This window comes from Candoia aspera, chromosome 1, assembly GCF_035149785.1.
Source record: "Candoia aspera isolate rCanAsp1 chromosome 1, rCanAsp1.hap2, whole genome shotgun sequence".
NCBI classification, from domain to species: Eukaryota; Metazoa; Chordata; class Lepidosauria; order Squamata; family Boidae; genus Candoia; species Candoia aspera.
Genome location: NC_086153.1, coordinates 36,724,268 through 36,745,399, shown reverse-complemented (window position 1 = coordinate 36,745,399; position 21,132 = coordinate 36,724,268). Strand labels below are relative to the sequence as shown.

The window sequence follows — 21,132 nt, the reverse complement described above, 5'->3', positions numbered from 1 at the left end:
GAGGCAGTCCCTCAGGTAACCTGGCCCCATGCCATATAGGGCTTTAAAGGTCATAACCAACACCTTGAATTGGACCCGGAAGCAAACTGGTACCCAGTGCAGCTTGTGCAGCAGTGGTGTCATATGTGCCGATCTTGGGGCACCAATAACTGCTCGCGCGGCCGCATTCTGGACCAGTTGAAGCTTCCGGATACTCTTCAAGGGTAGCCCCATGTAGAGCACATTGCAATAGTCTATGTGGGAGATGACCAGGGCATGAGTGACTGTTCGGAGGGCCTCTCGATCCAGGAAAGGGCTTAACTGGCGCACAACACGAAGTTGTGCAAAGGCCCTCCTGGCCATGACTGCCACCTGCTCATCAAGCAGGAGTCGTGAGTCCAGGAGGACCCCCAGATTACGCACCAGGTCTGAATGGGGCAGTGCAACCCCATCCAGAACTAAAGATGATAACTTCCCGGATACAGAGGAACCATCAACCCACAGCCACTCCGTCTTACCAGGGTTCAATTGAAGCCTGTTGTTCCCCATCCAGACCCCCACAGCCCCCAGGAACTTGGAGAGGGCAGCTACCGCATCACTTACCTCACCCGGATTGGAGATATATAACTGAGTATCATCGGCATATTGATGATACCTCATCCCATGGTGACGGATGATCTCGCCCAGCAGTTTCATGTAGATGTTGAATAGGAGAGGAGAGAGAACCGAACCCTGCAGCACCCCGCAATGGAGGGGTTGAGGGGCAGATCTCTCCTCTCCTATCACCATCAATTGGGACCGGCCCTGGAAGAAGGAGGTGAACCAGCGCAAAACTATGCCACCCACCCCCAACTCCCTGAGCCGACCCAAAAGGATACCACGGTCGATGTTATCGAAAGCCGCTGAGAGGTCAAGAAGAGCCAGGATGGATGCACTCTCTCCATCCTGCTCTCACCAGAGATCATCCATAAGTGCGACCAATGCAGTCTCTCTCCCATATCCTGGCCTAAAACCTGACTGAAAGGGGTCCAGATAATCCGTTCCCTCCAGAATCCTCTGGAGCTGCAATGCAACCACTTTCTCAACCACCTTTCCTAAAAAGGGAAGGTGGGAAACAGGGCGAAAATTCCCCAGTATAGTAGGGTCCAGGGATGGCTTCTTGAGGGGGTGTACCAGTGCCTCCTTGAAGGCAGCCGGAAACTCCCCCTCCCTCAAGGAAGTATTAACTATCGCCTGGACCCAACCACAAGTCACCTCCCGGGCTGATTTTACCAGCCAGGAGGGTCAAGGGTCAAGATGGTATGTGGTTGCATGTGCAGTCCGGAGGATCCTGTCCACTTCCTCAGGCCCAACAGGATCAAACCGTTCCCAGATAACAGGGTAAGTACGTCCCCTCGGCATCTCCCCAGACTGTGCCTCACGCTTAGAGTCCACCTTAGAACAAATCTGAGCGATTTTATCCTGCAGACGCTCAGAAAACTCCTCCGCGCGGCCCTGTAAATGGATCACCGAATCCCCCTTACCCAAGAGGGATCAGGTAATCCTAAACAGGGCCACCAGACGGCATTCTGCGGATGCAGTAAGAGCAGAGAAATATTGGCATTTCGCTGCTCTTACTGCCACAAGGTAGGCCTTAATGGCGGCTCTAGCTTGTGTTCGGTCAGATTTGCTCCTTGTCTTTCTCCAGCGGCACTCTAGACGTCTCTTAATCCTCTTCAGAACCCACAACTCCTCCATAAGCCACAGGGAGTGCTGGGTCAGATGAGCAAGAGAGGTCGCACAGGTGTGATCTTGTCCAAGTCCCCCGCTGCTTCCCTTTTCCAGGCCTTGTCTAGGGCCTCTGCTGGACCGTGCAGTAGATCCTTGGGTATAACCCCCAGCTCCCTCTGAAACCCTGCCAGGTCCATCAGTCACCGGGAGTGGACCAATCGAATGGGTCCTGCCTCCCTGCAGAGTGGGGCAGCACCAGAGAATCTCAAGGCCACCAGGACATGATCTGACCATGACAATGGGGACAGATCCAACTTTCCCTTCAAATCACATTGCCACTGCTCCGACAAGAAAACCAAGTCTGGGGTGAGGCCACTGGCTCGAGTCGAGTCCTGAATAATCTGGGACAGGCCCATGGCTGCCATGGGGGCCCTGAACTCCCGAGCCACCTCTGAGGCATGCCCCAGGGATGGCAGATTGAAGTCCCCCAGAACCATAAGCCGGAGTACTCCACCTCCAGCCCTGAGATGGCCTCCAGCAGCTCAGGCAGGGTGGTTGCCATGCAGCAGGGAGGCTGGTACAGCAGCAACACTCCCAACTGTTCTCAGGCACCCAACCTGAAGAACAGGGTCTCACAACCAGCCACTTGTGGAGCAGGGCCCCTGAAGGCCACTAGAGACTCTCGGATCACAACTGCTACCCCTCCTCCCCTGCCCCGGTATCTCGGCTGGTGCCACACCTGAAATCCAGCTGGGCACATTTCTGAAAGGGCTACCCCCTCTTCTGGGCCCAGCCAGGTCTCAGTAATGCATACCAGGTCAGCCCCCTCCTTTGTGATTAAATCGCATATGAGGGGGGCTTTGTTGTTAACTGACCTGGCATTAAGCAGCAACAGTCAGAAGCGGGGGCCCTCAAGGATCCACTGACCAGGGCCTGGGTCTGAACACAGAGGGCCGGAACACGCCACCAGTAACAAACACCGGGGGTGTCTTCCCCGAAGATGGCCTGCCCTCCGGTTCCCGCCATAACGTCCCTGGCCCGTCACCGCCTCGATAGAGTGACCCGCCCTGCAGCCCCCAGAGTTTCCAAGCCCAGTTGCCTCCATTCCTGGACCTCTAGAAACCCTGGGTTGAAACAAGAGGACCCTCCCCCGCACACACAACCTCTCACACACAACCAGCCTCAAGTGATGGCAGGCCCTCCCAGTGCACCAGCTCTCGCTCTCGGCACTGTTTGGGCCTAGCCACCACCCATACACATATACACACACACACTGCGCCCCCCCAACCTCTCTCACTGATCACAGGGGCACCCCACCCCACCCACTCCTACCCTCCCCTATCTCTCACTGTGTGTGATGGCACACCTTGGCTGTCTCCTTTAGTTCTATAATTATATAAAACAGACTTTATTGTAATGTCAAACTATTCTCATTAAATTTACACTAGTTACAGTGCTGTACTTTCAGTATAGTTCTATAGACTTAGAGGCTGTAGGAAAGAAGTTATATTTATTTATTTTTATTTATTGAATTTTATCACCGCCCATCTCCCCCACAAAGGGCACATTATCACCAGGAGGCAATTTTGTCCTAATTAGTTCAATTCCAGGCAGAGGAATGTGGATAACACAAGATCTATAGTAACTATAATGGCTGCATGTACCTGATGACTCCCAATAAAGTCATACGCTGCATCCTGGTGGTCAAGTAATGTGTAAAACTGCTGGAATATATACTGAAATAGTCATCCCTCTGGAATGGTATAGTCATGAAACCTACAGCATAGGGGATGATCCAGTAACAGCCCTATCTCTCTGGTCTGAGAACTCGTATAGGCAAGGTGTATACAATTCATAGATTGTAAGAAAAAGGGAAATTGGCAAATGCTACTTTCCATTTGTGGAAGTATCCTGATAGCAGAATTCTCTTTCACAAATCTGGATTCAGTCAGTGATGTGTGTCAAAAGAGAGTGCCTAAATTGATCTAACTAATAGGAAAAGATATGTGGCCTGAGTGTATTATTGAAACATATATTTTAGCTGTTTGTTTATTCTTGTTTAGAGGAATAATACTGCATTGTTTTTAAAAGGATGAGTTACAGTATTTATTGTTGGAGTTTTTCTGACATTCTCTGATTCAGCACCCAACATTTCCTAATAGGCTTCACTTCTTACTTTACTATGGCTTGCCATTTTATCTAAACTGGGAATTTTGGTTTTATTTAATAATTGATTTTAAAACTTTATGTTAAACTAAATTGTTTTTAATAACAAGTTGTTGCTTCGTCTGAATGGAGAAATGATTATCTAAGCAAGAGGGAAAGCAAAATGTTTTGATCCCTCTTCCTGATAGGAGTTGATGTGGTATTTTACATATAGGTTTTGCATAGACATACAGTCAACCTACTGCTGTTTGAAGTTGATGGACACTTGGCTGTTCTTTTACTAGCTATGAGCAACAGCAATAACTTTTACATGTTTACATAATGGTTCTGTTTGGCCTGAGAGTCATTGACTCATCAGTTTCAGCCCTTATACATGTTTAGTGTATCTAATCGTAGTAAGTATTAAGAATGTCTGATAATATATGCAGTATAATACATATAATTAAACTTCAGAAAATACCTAGTAATATTTACTCTGTCAGAATGGTATTTGTGGTCTGCCTCCCCTTAAACTCTCAGAGAGAAACATATACGTATGTTACATTATGCCATGCTTCTGTGTACAAGGTTTTACATGATTTCCATCCCTCTATTGGGTGAAATTTCTCTATTTTTATATAATGTACTGTATATCCTGTGTGGCGTTTTCAGTTACATTGACCACCTGGAGGCAGTGCTTGATTGGTTTCATAGCCAGATATTATTCTGTGGGGTTCAGAGTCTCTACCAGGAACTGAACTTATGGACTGATAATTCCTAATAAGGATGAAAGTGGTCCAATACTGCCTCCTGGTGGTCTGTGTAGCCAATAATATTTACCAGCATAAACATGCTTCTTACACCTAACCACAACAGAGCATCATGCAAATTTTCACATGTGTTTTTTGCTTCACATTCAGAAGAATGAATGCTGAGCTATTTAGTTAGTTTTTAGACTTTTGACAGGCTGTTAAAGATGTGGATATTAGTGAAGGTGAGTGTATATTTTTTGGTGACTGAGTTGAAGAAATCAAGATGTAGTAAAAATTGCTCATATTATACCTTCATTGAATTCAACAAGCTTTCATATTTAAAGCGAAAGAACTGTTCATTCTTTTTCATTTTTTTTAAAAAACCCTCTAGGTTGCTGTATTACTAATGGATACCCAAGGTGCCTTTGATAGCCAATCAACTATCAAAGATTGTGCAACAGTATTTGCTTTAAGCACCATGACAAGTTCAGTCCAGGTAAGTGTATAGTAATGTCAGGTGGTGGCAGCCTTTAAATGTTTTCAAGACTTACTTCAAAACACATATATGGTCTGAAAATATAATAGTAAAACTACATATTGCTTTCTTGTTTTATGTTTTTTCCACTGAGAGTTGTTTTGATTATGACAGCATAGAAATATGTTTGTTTAATATATAAATCACATGTATTATAGAAAGAACTATTGCACTTAATCTTTCAGTTGCCACAGAACACTACAGCTAGGAACAGTAGGCTTCAGAAATAATGCTCATCTGAAGTGTGATAAGATTTTTAAAGTTCTTCATTTAGCTTTGAAAAGCCAGTATAGTCTGAGCTCTGTGTAGCTATGTAGCTCTATATAGTGTGAGCTCTGTGTAGGAAAAATGGTGATAAATCTAGTGTGTAATGCAGGGTTTCTCAACCAGGGTTCATGGAACCCTAGGGTTCCACAAGAGGTCACTAGGGGTTTCCTGGGAGATCACAATTTATTTAAAAAATTATTTCAAGTTCGGGCAACTTCACATTAAAAAGGTACGTTTCATTCTTTATTTTTAATTTAAGAACACTGTTAATGCATATATACAGGCCTACACATGACACTAATATAATAATTTTGTAACTAGTAGCCTATATTTGAGCCTGAATGTGCAGGGATTCCCCAAGCCCTGAAAAATATTTCAAGGGTCCCTCCAGGGTTAAAAGATTAATAAAGGCTGGTGTAATGTATAGTTTTAGTTTAAAGACTGATGTTTCATTCTGTTATAAGCAGTCCTCACTTAACCATGTTAATTGGGACTGGAAACTCTGTTGTTAAGTGATGCGGTCATAAGTCGAAAAACAACGTGAGCACACACCACTTTGCAACGGCAGTTCCAGTAGTCCCGGTTGCTGCTGTTAAGCAAGGACCGTGCAGGTTGTTCAGTGAGGACCTCATGTGACTGCGATTTCTGACTTCCTTCTAGCTTCCCCATTGATTTTGCTTGTGGGAAACCTGCAGGGAAAGTTTGCAACATAATCGCAAGCCGGGTGCCAAGCACCCTGATTGTGATCACATGACTGTGGGGGTGCTGCACCAGCCGTAAGTATGAAGACCAGTCATAACTACCGCTTGTTCAGTGCTGTCGTAAGTTCAAACAGTCGCTGAATGAGTGGTCGTTAAATGAGGACCACTTGCACAAGTTTTTCTGGAATAGAATTTACTTTTAGCAAATGCATGGGCATTGTGTCTATGTGTGAAGCTAACTTGACTACTTTGTAATTTAATAAGTCTCTCTGCACAGATACATATAGAAGTTATTCTTGGTTAATGACCACTCGTTCAGCAACCATTTGAGCTTACGATGGTGCTGAATGAGTGGTACCGAAAACCAGTCCTTGAAGTTCCAGCTGTTGCTGCATCCCACAGTAACACGATTGTGATTTGTACTTTCCCTGCCAACTTACCACAAGCAAAGTCAATGGGGAAGCTGGCAGGAAGTTGGAAGTCATGGTCACATGAGGTCCTTGCTTAACAACCTGCGATGATTCACTTAGTGATGGTAACTGGGGACTGCCAGAACTGTTGCTAAACAGCGTGGTCACGTGACATTGCAGTTTACGATCACATCACTTAGCAGCAGAAATTCTGGTCTCAATTACCATTGTTAAGGGAGGACTACCTGTACTCCATATTCTAGAGGTGACGGACTCGTCCCTGGGGGAGCTAGGGGTGTTGACAACCGACAGGAAGCTCTGGCGTGGGCTGGTCCATGAAGTCATGAAGAGTCAGAAGCGACTGAACGAATAAACAACAAACCTGTACTCCACTTTGGAGTGAATTTCCCCTTGATAATGCATTGGTTATTTAGGTACTGTTGAGTCAGGCCTGACTCCTGGTGGTGGTATGTACAGATACCCTCCATCTTCACTTATCTCTAGTGACAGTTCACAGCTATTTCAGAGACATTGGAAGCATAGTCATTTTTTCTACTCCAGTGGGTTGACCTATAGGCTCTTTATAATAACTACACTGTGAGTAAAAATAATTTTTTTCTGCTTTCTCCAGATCTCAAAATTTTGGGCTGTATGTCAAAGTTATTAGTCACTTCTGATCTGAAATATTCACTATTGTCAATAAAATCCAGATATGTTTATTGCTACTGATAGAGTATTAAAATGTTCAGGAAGAAAATTAATGTTCTCTACAGGTTTCCTGGTAATAAACAGAGATGTAGCTAGCAAACTAATTAAAAATAAAACTCTAGCTTGCTAGTTCTCAGTATATAGACAACTTTTGTTTTTAAATTGGGCATCTTTTGTATTGACATCCATATTTTCATATCTTATTTCCATTCTGTTAATTACTAGTTCTGCGTTGAATGTCTTCCTCTGTTTTATTTTGCTGGGATTTTCTGATTGCTGAAGTTGACTACAAAATTCTATTATCACAAAAACTCAGTTTAATGGTGTCTACAGGTAGTCCTCACTTAACAACCCTAATTGGGATAGGCAACTCCACCACTAAGCAAAGTGGTCATTAAATGGGAAATCCCGTGACTGCAACTGTGCTTTCCAGCTGGAAAGAGTCAAGACTAGTGTTAGAACCAAGCTTGCTTCTGACTCGGAAGGTGAAACTATTTCCAATCAGAGGAGGAACTGGAAACTTATCAGGCTGGAATCAGAGAAACGAAACTCCAGCATGACTCAGCAGAGTGGGAAGAAGTTGCGACACTGATTGGGCAAGATCCAGAGGAGGAATTGAATGTGCCAATCAGTGCACACCAGTGAAGGAAAAGGCAGCCCGATTGGCTACAGGAAACTCCAAGTGTGCCCAAAATCAGGATAAAAGGCAGCTGCGCTGAGAGTGAGCTGCTGGAGACAACCGATCCTCTAACTCTGCAGCTTCGGGAGAAGAGTCCTTACTGGTATCAGAGTCAGCGTCTGTGGCCGAAGAGGAACCAGCACTCGAGCTCCACTCTGAAGACGGATTGAATCCTGCTTCTGCTGCCAGCAAGGAAACAGAGTCAGCCTTTGCCTTGCTTCTAGCCATGAATCTCCGTGTTACCCTTGGCAGCATGAGTTAGCTTCAGCTTCCCAACACCTCCGCTTGTCCACAGTTCTGTGTGACCATGTTTTATAGCCTCCAGCGTGTTCAGAAGTTTCATACCTATCCTGTTCGGGATCTGGATTCTTGGACCACAAGGTCCTTCCAGCCAAGTCCAGCCTAGTTCCCAGTTCCAAGCCTTGCTCCAAGTCCCCCAGTCCAGAGGTTCTAGTCCAGTCTGGGGCTTCCAGCCGAGCCCAGCCCTGTTCTGGTTTCAAGCCTTGTCTTCAAGTCTTCAATTCAGAGTAGCCAGCCTAGTCCAGAATCCCCAGCAGAGTCTAACCTTGCTCTGAGTTCAGGTCCTGCTCCAAGCCTTCAGCTCATCCCTGTCTGCTGTTTGTAGTCCTGTTCCAGGTCCAATGAGTCAGAGATTCAGCGTTAGTGTCATTCCAGTATTGTTCCAGTTCGAGAACTGTTGCCTCCAGCCTTCGAGTTCCAGTTGGATCCAGTCGGCCCAGTTGGGCTTGTTTAACCCAGTCTCGCATATCAAGGACTTGCTTATTGTAAATAGATATTAATAAAGAATATTCTTTGAGAACCTGTCTGGTGCTTAGTCTGAACAGGACAACTAGTCAATTTCACACCTTCCCTGTTTTCCTGCCTCCTAGCCACTCTCCCACTCTTTGGAATGCCCGAGCGCCTACTTACTGTCTTGTACACATCAAAAACAATGCACTCCTGCTGGCAGTCTGGGGCTGGGAGCCACAGGCACACTACACAAACAGCTTACAGTACTCTCTTGAAATCTTTTCTCCAATCTCTCCACTCTGTGAGGTGGGGGGAGAAAAACAAGCAATTTCTGTAGGCAATCTCTCTTTTGCCAGACCTTCTCCCCACCTCTGCAGAATGGAGAGATTGGAAAGGGATTTCAAGAGAGCAAGCTGTTTGCTCTTCTACACATCAAACGTAGTGCGATCATGCCAGCAGGCTGGGAGTTACGGGCATGCATTTTTTTTTTTTTTTTTACTAACAAGCAAACAATTTCTGAAGGCAATTTCTCTTTTGCCTGACCCTTTCCCACTGCCAGCACGCCCCATCCCCAAGATGGCGATGAAGCTGTAGCCTCCATAATGGGCTCTTCCATTCATACCTTTTAAATCATAACTACTACCATGGTCAACATGGGAAAACAAAAGAAGCGACAGAGAATGCCGTCTGCAACGCAACTGCCAGCCAAGCCATTAAAACAGCAGAAGGTTGATAAATTTATTACAAGCAAGCAAGTCTCCTCTGTAAGTAACATTTCCCTGCTTTATCTAACAGACAGATACGACCCGCTTGAGTGGGATTTGCAGGCTGAGATTGAAAGCCAGCAACTTTTAGACCTTTTCTTGTCACTGATAGAGAATGCTTCCTCTCCACAGGCAGTTGCTGTTAGTTCAGCCGCTGAACAATTTATACAGGAGGGAGACATGGATTCTAACCCTAAACCCCTGAAAGAACAAAATGCACTGGACTTTATAACTAGGCATAGCCTACTAACTGCACAGACTGTTCTTTCAATTTTTGACTTGCTGACTACAATTAAGGACAAAGTTGACTCCCTAAAAGAATCCTTCATGAAATTTACTGAGGGTCAGCCTAATCATTTTATTTACCCTACCAAATTAAATGACTGTGCTTTACATGCAGCCAACAGAGGAAAGGAAGAATTTGCCTCCAAATCCATACCTTTGAGAGGGAGTGTGGGGTGGGGGAAGGAAAAGATAAGCAGCTCCACAGAGAAAGGAGTGAAGGATGAAAAGTATCCATTAAGAAAATGTCTTCTACAACTAATAAGATAACTTTGCAAATCTTAAACAACAGAACAGAGGCAGATGGGGTTCAAAAAAAGCCATTATTCAGTCCTTAAGTCAGCTTTTACACTGTGAAAGGAAATCTGTGGACTTAAAAAAGGTTGAATGGCTTCCACCCAGAGGAAATTATAGTCGAGTCCTGCTGACATTTGGACAGTCTGTGGTACCCAGCATGCTCTTCAAAATGAAACCTTTTTTTAGTACATTTTCAATCTTTACAGTTCGTGTTTTTCACTTTGAAGAAGTTAGATCGCTTGTGGCTCAGCGTAGCCAAGAGGGTACTGGAGCTTTAAAATACGATAGTAAAACTCCCCCAGACAACTTCAAGGACTTTTTAGCAGCAGAGCCTCTGCCAAAGAAACATTCAAGCAAACAACTAGCCCACCCTACAACTACACAGCTGGCAAACGATTCACTTGAAGAAAGCCTGATCAACTCCTTCGGTGCTCTGTCAGACTCAAGGCAGGCCAATATACTTCAGAGATTAGATGTTCTGAGAGAAGCCTTAATGACAACTTGTCAAGCAGCCAAGCCATTAATAAATTTTGCCCTATGAAATATTCAGGACGAAAAGCCCAATTTTAAGCAACAACGTGAAGGTAATCCTGAAAAAGAACAATCTCTCGGCACTCCCACAGCTGCTATAAAAAATCAAGAGCTACAAAATTCTACGGCAGCGTCTGATTTGGTGGATCTCTCTGGTTTTAATTCATGTCCTAATAGCCCTCTGAATTTACTAGAAGCTTCAAAATAAAAAATTCTTGTAGTTGCACAGGTTCATGCGGATTGGGCCTCATCTCCACCTCTCCAAGAGTAGTACCTAAATCTATACCCTCACTGAGGCAAATGGCCTTGGCTTTTTTGCTTGACCTGTGTTCTGCCACTCTGTTAATTATCAATGTCCCAAGCTGTTCGTTATAATGACTCCCATCCACCTGTCCACACCATTTGTAATATGTAGGATGTATCATTTCACATATTGTTTATTTGGTATCCTGATGTTATTCTGTGCCTGGAAGTAGATGATAATAGATGTGGATTTTGAGTTGGGGCTGACAGAGGCAGTAAGAGCTTTAGTACCCTTGGATCCAGGATGCCCACAGGGATTGGTGAAGTCACTGTGCTTTCTTTGTGGAGTGTCGTTCTGTCACCCAGGTGTGCAGAGAAACAATCGTGTTCTGACTGCATAGTGGATTGTTAGCATCTGCCCTGGACTTGGAATCTGTGATATTACTTCTATGCAGATATCAGGTCAACGTTGCCATTTTTTGATATCGCACACAGAGAATTCATTTTATAGAACTCATTGAGGTTGCATACAATTCACCTAAACCAATATTGTCTTTGAGTTTAATATTCATCTTACTATATATCTCTCTATTCCATTTTACTGTACACTATTTTACCTTATCTTTTTTTCTTATTTTACCCTATCTTACTATATTTTATCTATTTTATCTCATTCAAGCCTATTTTATCCCATTATTGTCTTATTGTATTTTACCGCAGTTGATGTTTTGATATGGTCAAATAGACTAATCAATAAAGTATAATCAATCAATCACTGCCAGCACGATCACATTGCTTTCAATGTGTAGAAGAGCAAACAGTTTACTCTCTTGCAATCCCTTCCTCTCCAATCTGCTCTGCAAGGGGAGAAAAAAGGAAAAAAAAAAAACAGGTCAGGCACAGGACAACATGTACTGACTGTAACAGCCATCATGTGACTGAGGGACGCTGCAAAGGTCATAAATGGTCATAAATTGGCTGTAAAGTTAATTTTTTGGCACTGTCATAACTTCAAATGGTCACTGAACGAGTAGCCGGTAAGCGAGGACTACCTGTAGTTACTTTTGAGTAGTTACAGTAGATCTTCCAAAGCTGTAATCTAATTTCTTCTATCAGTGGAAATAGTGTGGACTGATCCTCCTCCCCTCCCCTCCCTCCTTTCCTTTATAATCCCTCCTTCTATTCTCCCTCTTTCTATAATCTCTTGAGGAGCGCAGCATAACAAGAGGAAAGAAGTCAAATATTCTGATGCTAGAGTGACTTCCGTGTTGTGTCAGTTTATATTTGATGGTACATCGCACACATTGTTCAGAAGTTCCAGTTGCCAGCTAAATTTGTACTTGGCCTCAGTCTTCTCCATGGAGTTCTCATTTTTGTCATTTTGATTTGCCTCTAGACTTTTTAGAAAAATGTTTTATTAACTTTCAGCTCAAATTAGAAATTTAGTGAGCTTTCCACTTAAAATGCCATTCTAGTTTGGTTTACAAACTGTTGAAAATCTAAAAGCAAATCACCTAATTTGTGAACATAAGTTTGGTTAGTAAATGTAAAAACTATTGTGCCTTATAGGTATACAACTTATCACAGAACATCCAAGAAGATGATCTTCAGCATTTGCAAGTAAATATGTCCTGATTCTGTAGTAACTCCCATTATTAATAATTTAATCAGCTTTTTGTACATGGAAGGTGTCCAAGCTCAATAACATACTTTAACAACCCTTTGTGCCTTCAGGAGCTCAATTTTGGAAGGTTCCTGATTAAGGGGACTCTTTAAGGAATGCAGGAGGTTGCTAGAAACAGGATGAGGGGGCTAAAATCCTCTTTGAGAACTCCATATTCAGTGTTTTTAACTACTGGCTGTTACTTGAAATGGCATGATAAACTTTTTTCCTCTATGACTTATACGTTATTTACCTTAAGGTTAGTATTCTATATTTATAAAGTAGTTTTCCTAATTTTATCTAAGACAATTTGAGATCTATTTAAGTCAGATTGTTTATATTGGCACACCATGAGTTAAACAGGTTGCAATCTCTGTATACTGTAGCAATTTCCAGTGTATTTTCTAATACATTCTTGGGTTGCCTGATACCTTAATCATGCAATTCTCCCTCAGGTTCTATTTTTTTGGAAGTATGAATACTTACTATGCCACTGAAACTTTTAACTGTATTTGGGAGCCATTTTCCCCTGTTTCTTTTCACTGGGGTCTTAAACATCCTTTTAAACAAACTTTAAAAAATAGAGGATTGAAATCAAACTTCTTTTTGTAAACAAATGTATGAAATGATACAAATGCAAGGAAGAGTTTTATATATTTACATTCCGTGGTGGTAAATATTAAACAACTCATCATGACAATCTTGGTAACTATGTGACTGTGATAACAACATTTTGCATAAGCATGATATTTGCAGCATTGTAGTTCAAATATTCACACAATTAGAAAAACAAGGTTGGTTACTACCAATATTGTACTGCTGCTGAGATTCATGAATTCAGAATGTAGAAAAGGTTTTGGTTATTAATTGGTTAGATTATTAGGTTTTGTAAACTTATTCTATGCAGCTTCCCAATTTGATAAGCACAGCCTTATAATCCATCACTGAACTATTTTCATGTGTAAATGTTTATCACTGTGTTATATGCCTTTGTATTTTATGTGTACATTCTTAATAGTTTTGTTTAATAGCTGTTTACAGAGTATGGAAGGCTAGCAATGGAAGAAATTTACCAAAAGCCATTTCAGGTAATAATATGATTATGATTACTTTTCCATGTTTGTTTATCTTAGGGAAAGTTTCATATACTACAGCAGTAGTTGTAAAACAGTAATTGTACCATCTGCCCAACATGTGGAATAGATACATAGTTTTTAACCTCCACCCCCTTTTAAGAGTGCATGTTTTTCATATTCATGTAATATCAGGTGTTCAAGTATTATAAAAGTTAGCTTGTTTCAATTGCAGTAGAAGTGCTGCATTACAATTTTATACTTCATGAGATGCCAGGTATAGGTGAACAGGAATTCTATGTACGCTTAAGCAAACTGGTGAAGATGGAAGGTTTACTACACACAATTTGCTATTATGACCATCACAGAAAGGCAGAGAGAGAGAGAGAGAGAAATGTTCCATAAGGTGGGCACCATGGCAGAGATGGGGATATGGGGATATGCTTGACTTGCCCCATCTGGATTCTGTTTTGTTTGAAACCCAGATTAACCAAAATATTCTGGGATTTGGTTCTGGCAAATTATGGTTAATCATAAAGGGTTCAGCATAACTTCCAGAATGTGATCGTTTTGTTCCAGAGTAGAAATAAAACACTTTTCTAATTTTGTGCACACCTTATAGGGTGGAAACTTTCAGAAGAAGCTGAGATAGAATGAGTTTAAAGTATTCCTTGCTGATTCCACTTCTATGTTAATGATATATTGGGGTTAAAAAGATTCTTGTTGAACTATTGATTGTAAATATTTTATAATGATGTTTTCAGTGGTGTGTTCTGTTTGCCAAAAAAAATAAGGTTAACTCTTATTTTTGGATTTCCATATAGACTCTTATGTTCTTAATTAGAGACTGGAGCTATCCATATGAACATCCATATGGTTTAAAAGGAGGAAAACAATTTCTAGAAAAGCGATTGCAGGTAATTCATTATCAATAATAGTTTGCTTTTTTGTTCTAGGAGAGCTGAGCTAAATGGAATGTGCAAATAATTATTTTTGGACTAGATTAGTTCTAACTCACTGCAGAAGAATTTCATGTCCTAAAAATGTATGTTGCTTCTAGGTAAAGTTGCACCAGCATGAAGAGCTTCAGAACGTAAGGAAGCACATTCACTCATGTTTCAGTAACCTAGGCTGTTTCCTGTTGCCGCACCCTGGCCTTAAAGTTGCAACTAACCCAAACTTTGATGGGAGGCTAAATGGTAGGAGGTTTTCTATTTATACAGCTGGCTATGAGGTATTACTGGCTTGAATGCACTCTGAATGGTTGCATTAAAAGCAGTAGAAAGAAATAGCAAAGTGTACCTAAGTCTGAAATTCAGTACATTGATGGGATAGTTTAGATGGTTATTGGAGGAGTACTAGCAGCATGTTAATTCTATTTAAATTCTTTGATTAAGCACTAGAAATGTGCAAAGTATTTAAAAGAAATGCTATATAACATGGGGGAATGAAACATCTCTCTTCAAATCTTTAAAGCAGTCATATCTTTTGCAAGACTTATATAGCCACTTTGGAAGTTGCTCCTGGCTGCCTCTGCAAGCTACTTTGCTTTATTGGGAAGAAAGTGAAGCAAAGTGGCTGTGCATTTACATGCAGGCAGAAATATAAAAATAGGCATGCAAATATGGCAAAAAGACTCATTCCTATAATATTGAAAAGAGAAATCCTTTGATAGCTCCTACATGTTGCAAAGCATGTCTTTCAATTGCTTTGAACAGCCCTATTAAGTATACAGTTATAAAATAAAAGAATGCATATTACGGAAATTAATGTGACAGTTCTGATATTGATTGTTTAATGTTTGTGACTGAATACTGAAATGGATGTTGCTTACCAAGTTATTTTTAGAGCAGACATCCTATCAAATTTGAATTTTATTTTAAAATTTAACTGGCATAATTACAGCTTAGCTTAGATTGGATAAGTAAACATGATTTTCTGCTGTGAGAATGAATTGTGGTTCCATATTCCCTCTTCTCCCCTTCGGTTTCTTTGAAGCAATTCACTGTATTGTCTACTGCAAAAGAAGCTGGGATCTGAAACCATATTTAGATCCACTATTTAAACAAAAAGGAGTTTCCTATGTCTTTTTTGTAGCACCAAAAGGTAGTTGTGAGGGGCCAAAGAATGTGAAAGCCAGTTTCCCAATCCATCTGAATTAGGCTTTGAATTTGAGACATTGATAAACTAGAACTGTGTAAACACTGTCTGCAGTCACAATTTTTTTTTTTTTTTAAAGGAAGCTTTAGTAAAATGGTGGCTGTCTTATTGCATATCTATCTATCAAACTTTATCACTGCCCATCTCCCCCCCAAGGAGATCTGCATTTTTATATAATTTTATGAAATAACTAGACAACCCTGTGACCTGTTGGGTTATACTTTGAGAGAAATGCAGTGCAGTCTGATGTGACCAGAATGAACATGAGATTTTGGGCTGACCATATTTTTTTACCCCAATACTGGATGATCTTGTGATCATCTAAGACAAGCATATATCATAAATAGAAAAATAATTGTAGTAGCAAGTGAACTTCAATAGTAAGTCAATATTTATTTACCTAAACAGATAAACAGAATGACCACAGGTAGGCAAAAAAGCAGTGGGAGCAGGAGCGGCTTTCTGCTTCCTGCTGGCTTCCCCATTGACTTTGCTTGTGGGAAGCTGGCAGGGAGCATCAGAAATCACAATCACGTGATGGTGGAGACACTGCGACAACCACAACTTTGCAAATAAAACTGGTCTGAACGTTGTGGAAATCTCAATTCCAAAGGAGTAATGAGTCCTGGATTTTTTACTCATTCTTTGAGTTAGTGTACAGTTTTAGGTACCTTGATTCAAAAATTGCTGTGGTATAATGCACCATTTGGGCTAACATGAGACAAAAGAAACACAAGGAGAGTTTTAGTAGTATATAGATAAAATCTCAACCCATATACACTTTAAACAAAATTTACACGTGCACCCAAACACAAGCATATATACATATGGATATCCATCCATCACTCTGTTCCCTTTTGGGGTAAGTCATGTTTTTGCAAAATAAAGAAACGGAGTAAGAAATAGCCAGCCAAATAAATTAGAATTGTGAGATAAAAGAAAATACATCTTAATCTAGATTATATACTATTCACTATATCTTTTCATGCATTCCTACCCCAGATTTCACCACTTATATCACTTCATATATTTCTTTTTCTTTAAACTTCATATCTCTTTCTTTTTGAAAATCTCATCAATTTTTTTCCTGTATTTTCTTTCTTTTCCTTTTTTCTGCACTTTTGACTTCGTTCTTTTTTCTGTTTTGCTTTCTTCACTTTTTTCATTTCCTGTTAGCTTTTATCTTTTTATCTTAAAATTTTAATAGTTGAATTCAAAAAGAAAAAGAAAATCTCATCAATTCTATCCAATCATACTTCTCAGCTTTCCCCTTCCTATTCATTCATCCTTCTTTCATACAGTTGTTTTGCTGTTTGATCCTCATTCAGTTTGTATAACCTGATCATCTATACTTATTATTTTCATCCTGGATGTTTGCTTTGTATTCAGTCCCAATTCATTCATTTGCCACTCAGCCTTGTATCTTTCTCTTCTAGTTTTATCACCTACATTTCTGAAGTACACCATTCCTACTGCATTTAACTTTTACGTTTCTTCTGACATGCCCAACATTCACTTCCATAAAACAAGGTGGGCAAAAGTATGTTCTTATACATAATTTTAAAAATTCTTATAATAATTTTTGTTTCTTTTGACAAACATTCATTTTCTTTTTGCCAGTATTTAAATATCTTAAAATTTTCCATACATTTTCTCATTATTAATAAACATAATGTGGAGTTATGCAAATTTATCTGCCTGCTGAACTTCATGCATAACTTGCAGTCACTCAGTCCATTATCCCTGTCAAACAAAGCTACCTTAGTTAGTGATCTATTTATTTTCAGATTCATATGCCTCATTGCCTCATACAGTCCATCTAACATTTGCTGCAGATCATTTGGGTTCTCAACCAACAATATGGCATCTTTTGCAGACCAAACTGCATTTGTAGTCTTATCCTCAATAACAGACAGATAACATCACTATAAACATTGCTTAAACATTTATCCATAGATATATTAAACAATCAAGGGGATTTCATACATCCTCATTCCATTCTGCGTTGAATTATTTGCTGTTTAGCATTCATTGTATTCTCAGGCATGCTTCCATCGCATATCACTCATTACATTCATTAACTAACCTCCAACTCTATAAAGATACAAAGCATTCCATAATATAAGGCTATTCCCTTTCATACACCTTCTCTAAATCAACAAATACGCAATAAAATGTCCTCATAGTTATACATTTCTCAATCAACCAATCTGCCTGGCAAAACCGTGCAGTGCACTTCCCAAATTTTCTTTGTCACCTCATGACATACAGGTAGTCCTTGCTTAATAACCATTCGTTTAGTGACAGTTCAGACTTAGAATGGTGCTGGGAAAACTGACTTGCGACCGGTCCTGACAACCATCTCAGTGTTCCCCTGGTCACTTGATCACGATTTGGGTGCTTCACAACTGGTTCGCGTTTATGACCCTCAGATCATGGTCACATGATCGCCATTTTCAATCTTCCTGCCCGGCTTCTGGCAAGCAAAAGCAGTGGGGCACTGTGGTTTGCTAAACAATCACACGGTTCACTTAACACCTGTGGTGATTTGTTTAACAACCACAGCAAAAAAGGTTGTAAAATGGGTCTGATTCACTTAATGACTGCTTTGCTTGGCAACTGAAGTTCTGGTCCCAATTACGTTCGTTAAGTGAGGACTACCTGTACTTTTTCATACATGATTCATACTTCCTTTTTCTGCAATCATGACTCATACATTCCCTCTAATTCCTTTCTCATTTTTCCTTTTTTCCCCAACATCCACTTTTGACACTACCAAAAAATGGTCCATCCCAAATTTAGAACCTAGCATCACCCTTGTATCCTTTATTGTCATCATGAATAATCAAATCAGTCATAATTTTAGATTGTTTGCCATGCATATGAATGAACTGATATCCCTAAACTATGTATTTGAAATGAAAGATCTTTCTCTAAGCAGATGCTCACCAAACATTTACCAGTCTCATTTATTCTTTGACAACCCAATCACTTTTTCTTTACTCTGTTCCCACCCATCCACTGATGTCACTTAAGAGAACTTTTTTTTTTCCTTCTGGGTTACTTCCAATCAGAATTTTGCATAATTTTTCCTTGAACTAATCTCTGGGTTCCATTATCACCATTCACTACAGCATAGCTATTTCCAGTATATGGATTCCTACTTTAATGTGCATCCATAACAGACTAGATGACAAGAATGCATACTTTCTGGTGTAGAATTTAGTTCTATTCATTCTTAATAAAAACTACACCTTTATTTCCATACATGTATCCATTAACTCCACAAGATTATGGCATCTTATTAAGATCTATACAGCCTTCCTCTTTCTCTGATATTCACTGGCACACAAAATGCTTTATTTTTCTTTAATTTCATTTGTTAATTCATGCTCTTTGCAATTAACTGCTCTTCCATTGCCATCACAATCTTCCATGTGGTATAGCTGTCACTTTATGGGCCCAGAGATCCTGACCTCTGCTGCCCATTGTGGTTTTGTTTAATTGAAGCATTTGCACAATGCCTTTTAGTTAGATAATATAGAAAGGGTAGACTAAATTACCAGTCATTCCTATGGCAAGTGCAGCATTCCCAGCAAAGGATAAAAACAGTAATGGTCAATTTTAGGGTTAAGATCCTTAATTTAGGGACTATCTTACAAACCAGCATACGTTTGTCTGCAGCCCATCTCAGAGCTAGAATTTTTAACCAAAATACCATGAAAAATGTGCCACCCACAGATAAGCCACTTGTGAAAATTAAAACATATGAACATTATGAGGCTCAGCTTATCCACAGGTGGTGCATTTTTCATGGTATTTTGGTTAAAAACTTGAGAATTGGCTTATCCGCAGATGGGCTTATCTGCGAGTATATAGAGTATATATGGTATGTCTTCTGACTTGACATTAGTTTTTTAAAATGAAGACTTTATGCTGTGTATTAATTTTTTATGAAGAGTTAATGTTATTTTATAAATTAACAGTCTACAGTTTGACTAAGATTTTATATTTTGGGGATGTTTTTAACAGAGTTGGGATAGTTCCATTAATATTATCTCTCAGTGACTTTGAAAAGAAAGGATTTTGCATTAATTGAATAAAATTTCTTGCACTTTTTTTTTTTACTAATTCCACCAGATATTGATGAAGAGTTTAAGAGAGAGTTGCGGAATCTGATTCCTTTGCTGCTTGCCCCTGAAAATCTGGTAGAAAAAGAGATTAGTGGCTCAAAAGTGACTTGTAGAGATCTTGTACAATATTTTAAGGTACAATCATTGCTCTGTGCTTTAAAATAAAATGATTTTCTTGTAAATTTTAATTATGAAAGGATCTAATAAACCATAGTATTCCACTGTTCACATAGTATGGCTAGCACATTCAAAACCAAGACTTCGTGTTAGGTTTTATCTTTAATAGATAAATAGCAGTTAGAGCAAGAATAGAGCTATGAGCCTCTATTAAAGATAAAAGAGTCTCATAGCTCTATTCTTGCTCTAACTGCTTCACAATAATCTATGTTATACTGAGATTTATATAGATTTTAGTTAATGCCTCTTCTAATATATTACATAAATTGAGCCTTTGATATGAATAGTTGTCTGTTGGCTTTTGTTGCCCTAGTTCTTTAGATTCTTTGTTCTAGTACAGCGGTTCCCAACCTTTTTGTCACCAGGGACCGGTTTCATGGAAGACAATTTTTCCATGGACCGGGGGTGGTGGTTTCAGGATGATTCAAGCGCTTCCTCTTTTTCCCAACCTTTTATTCTTTTTTCTTCACGTCGTTTGGAGATAGCAGCCAATGGGCTTGCTTTCTCTGACAGGAGGCGGAGCTCAGGCAGTAATGTGTAAATACCCAGGCTGTAAATTCACTCGCTTGCCCACCACTCACCTCCTGCTGTGCGGCCCGGTTCCTAACAGGCCACAGACAGGTACCAGTCCTCAGCCAGGGGGTTGGGGATCCCTGCTGTAGTATAATGTGCCTTCTAATTGTTCTGAATATATATTGTTCTTGGATAATCTATAAACTACTGTACTTGCAGTTTTATTCTCTGTTCCGCCTTTGTTTGCAGCATTTGTCCCAAAGTTTGACAATAATAACTATTTGATGCAGTCATCCAAAAGAGGCAGATTTTGGCTATTACTGCCTTTGAATTTGTGTATGAGAAACATAATTACTATTTAATAGAAGCTCTTTCAAGCAGCACACTAAATACAATAATATTATGAGAAGCAACTTGAATCCTAGTAAATCACAATTCGTTTTCTTGTATTCCTGCTAGATTGTATATGTTCAGTTTATGTCGATCATGGAATTTAGTAACACATAAAATTCTTGATTTGTTTAAAATGACATTGGTGGACTATCTTAATCCAGTCAGTTAATTCATTTAATTACATTTGAATGTAAATGTAAGGATAGGCTTAGATTTTTGTGCTGTAAAACTATTGTTTTTAAGTCCAGTAAAATTATATGGTAAAAA

The 21,132-nt window shown here is 40.2% G+C and overlaps 1 protein-coding gene across 3 annotated transcripts in view; it reads left to right on the top strand.

The window, feature by feature from the left end:
- Positions 1 to 21,132, top strand: part of ATL2 (atlastin GTPase 2) — a 66,241-nt gene that overhangs the window by 29,374 nt on the left and 15,735 nt on the right. For all 3 annotated transcript variants that reach the window (XM_063301924.1, XM_063301931.1, XM_063301917.1), the window contains exons 4-9: positions 4,978 to 5,082; positions 12,323 to 12,373; positions 13,448 to 13,504; positions 14,314 to 14,406; positions 14,550 to 14,688; positions 19,790 to 19,917. In XM_063301924.1, the coding sequence (XP_063157994.1) occupies positions 4,978 to 5,082; positions 12,323 to 12,373; positions 13,448 to 13,504; positions 14,314 to 14,406; positions 14,550 to 14,688; positions 19,790 to 19,917 (573 nt within the window). The remainder of the gene's footprint in view (positions 1 to 4,977; positions 5,083 to 12,322; positions 12,374 to 13,447; positions 13,505 to 14,313; positions 14,407 to 14,549; positions 14,689 to 19,789; positions 19,918 to 21,132) is intronic.